At 51.2% G+C, this 1,743-nt stretch overlaps 1 protein-coding gene across 2 annotated transcripts in view; it reads left to right on the top strand.

The window, feature by feature from the left end:
• Positions 1–1,743, top strand: part of Elf4 (E74 like ETS transcription factor 4) — a 54,279-nt gene that overhangs the window by 46,850 nt on the left and 5,686 nt on the right. For both annotated transcript variants that reach the window (XM_031356541.1, XM_031356621.1), the window contains exons 7-8: positions 44–236; positions 1,046–1,423. In XM_031356541.1, coding sequence (XP_031212401.1) covers positions 44–236; positions 1,046–1,423 — 571 coding nt within the window. The remainder of the gene's footprint in view (positions 1–43; positions 237–1,045; positions 1,424–1,743) is intronic.

Raw genomic sequence — 1,743 nt, 5'->3', positions numbered from 1 at the left:
TTCCGAAGCTTAAGCGGCCCCCTCCCTGCCTATCCCTCTGCAGGCAGCACCATTTATCTGTGGGAGTTCCTCCTGGCCCTTCTGCAAGACAGAAACACCTGCCCCAAGTACATCAAGTGGACGCAGCGAGAGAAGGGCATCTTCAAGTTGGTGGACTCCAAGGCGGTGTCCAAGCTGTGGGGCAAGCAGAAAAACAAACCTGACATGAACTATGAGACCATGGGGCGGGCCCTAAGGTAGGAGCTGCCGGGGCACAGAATTTCTTCCCCGAGGGATTGCTAAGATCTTCCTGTGCCCAAGGAGGCTCTCCCACTTGAAGGAAGACCTGCCTGGTCCCCTCTAGGAAGTAGATCTAACATTTCCCTCTTCTTTCACAAGCCCTCTTTAGCATCTCTGTGTTGAAGGGTAGTTTAGCTCCACAGACACCCAAAACATTTCTACGGAGGGCTTTTGTCACGTTTTGGAAGCCAGAGATGGCTTTGAGCTGTCCCTGAGATGCATCCTGGGGTCTCTACCCTCCGTCCCTGTGCCCCTTTTCTGTTTTTTTAAAGACTTATTTATTTATTTTATGTATGTAAAGTACACTGTAGCTGTCTTCAGACACACCAGAAGAGGGTGTCAGATCTCATTACTGATGGTTGTGAGCCACCATGTGGTTGGTAGGAATTGAACTCAGGACCTTTGGAAGAGCAGTCAGTGCTCTTAACCGCTGAGCCATCTCTCCAGCCCCCTCGGACCCTTTTTCACTCTTCACCTACTACTCACTGTCCTCAGCTCCAAAGCAGTATGGGGGTTGACCCTGAAGACCCCCTTTTTTTTTGTACATCTGTTAGACTGTAGAAACTTTTAAAATGTCATAAACGGCCCTTTGTGTCCAAGAGTGGCCTATTCTTTGAGCCCCACCCTCTCCTGGACTGTCCCTGTCTAGTCCACCTGAGTCCCGTGCTTGCCCAGCCTTAGAGAATAGCATGTTAGACAGATGGAAAGACAGGACCTCCTTACTCAACCTCTGGCAAACTCACCCATCCCCTTCTTGTGCCTCCAGATATTACTATCAAAGAGGAATCCTGGCCAAAGTGGAAGGGCAGAGGCTGGTATACCAGTTCAAGGAGATGCCTAAGGACTTGGTGGTGATTGATGATGAAGAAGAGAGCCCCGAGACATCAGAAGACTCTCCCCAGGCCTCTACTTCCTCCACACCCTCTACCAGTACCATCCGGAGAGCCAGCTCCAGGGTGGTAACCAGAGCCTCCCCGGAGGGCAAAGATAGCTCTTCCTGGGAGAAGCCAAAGGTTCAATACACCGGTCTCCAGCCATCTGCAAGCCTGGAGTTAGGATTGTCTGTGGATGAGGAGGTCCCCACTACCTCCACCATGCTTGCTACTCCGCTACAGAGCCAGGCTAAGCTCACCAAAACTGTGAGGTAAGACCGTCCTAGCAATCGGAGTCTTCCTATAGTCCCTCCTGTTGAGTGTAGGGGATCAGTTGTCAGGTTCCTGTGAAGGTCTGCTGTGTTTCCAGTCTTGTGGGATCTTCATAGAACCCCTAAGAAGCAAGCAGAGCACTTGTTGGTCAAGAGGAACGATGGGGCTGGAGAAATGGCTCAGTGGTTAAAGAGCATGACTTGCCCCTGTAGAGGAGCCCAGTTAGGTTCCCAGTACATAAATTGGGCAGCTCAACAACCATCTGTAACTCCAGCTCCAGAGGATCTGATGCCCTCTTCTGGATACCAGCAGACATGTG

This window comes from Mastomys coucha, chromosome X, assembly GCF_008632895.1.
Source record: "Mastomys coucha isolate ucsf_1 chromosome X, UCSF_Mcou_1, whole genome shotgun sequence".
NCBI classification, from domain to species: domain Eukaryota; kingdom Metazoa; phylum Chordata; class Mammalia; order Rodentia; family Muridae; genus Mastomys; species Mastomys coucha.
Note: the sequence above shows the minus strand (reverse complement) of the source record. Positions and strands in the feature narration are given on the sequence as shown.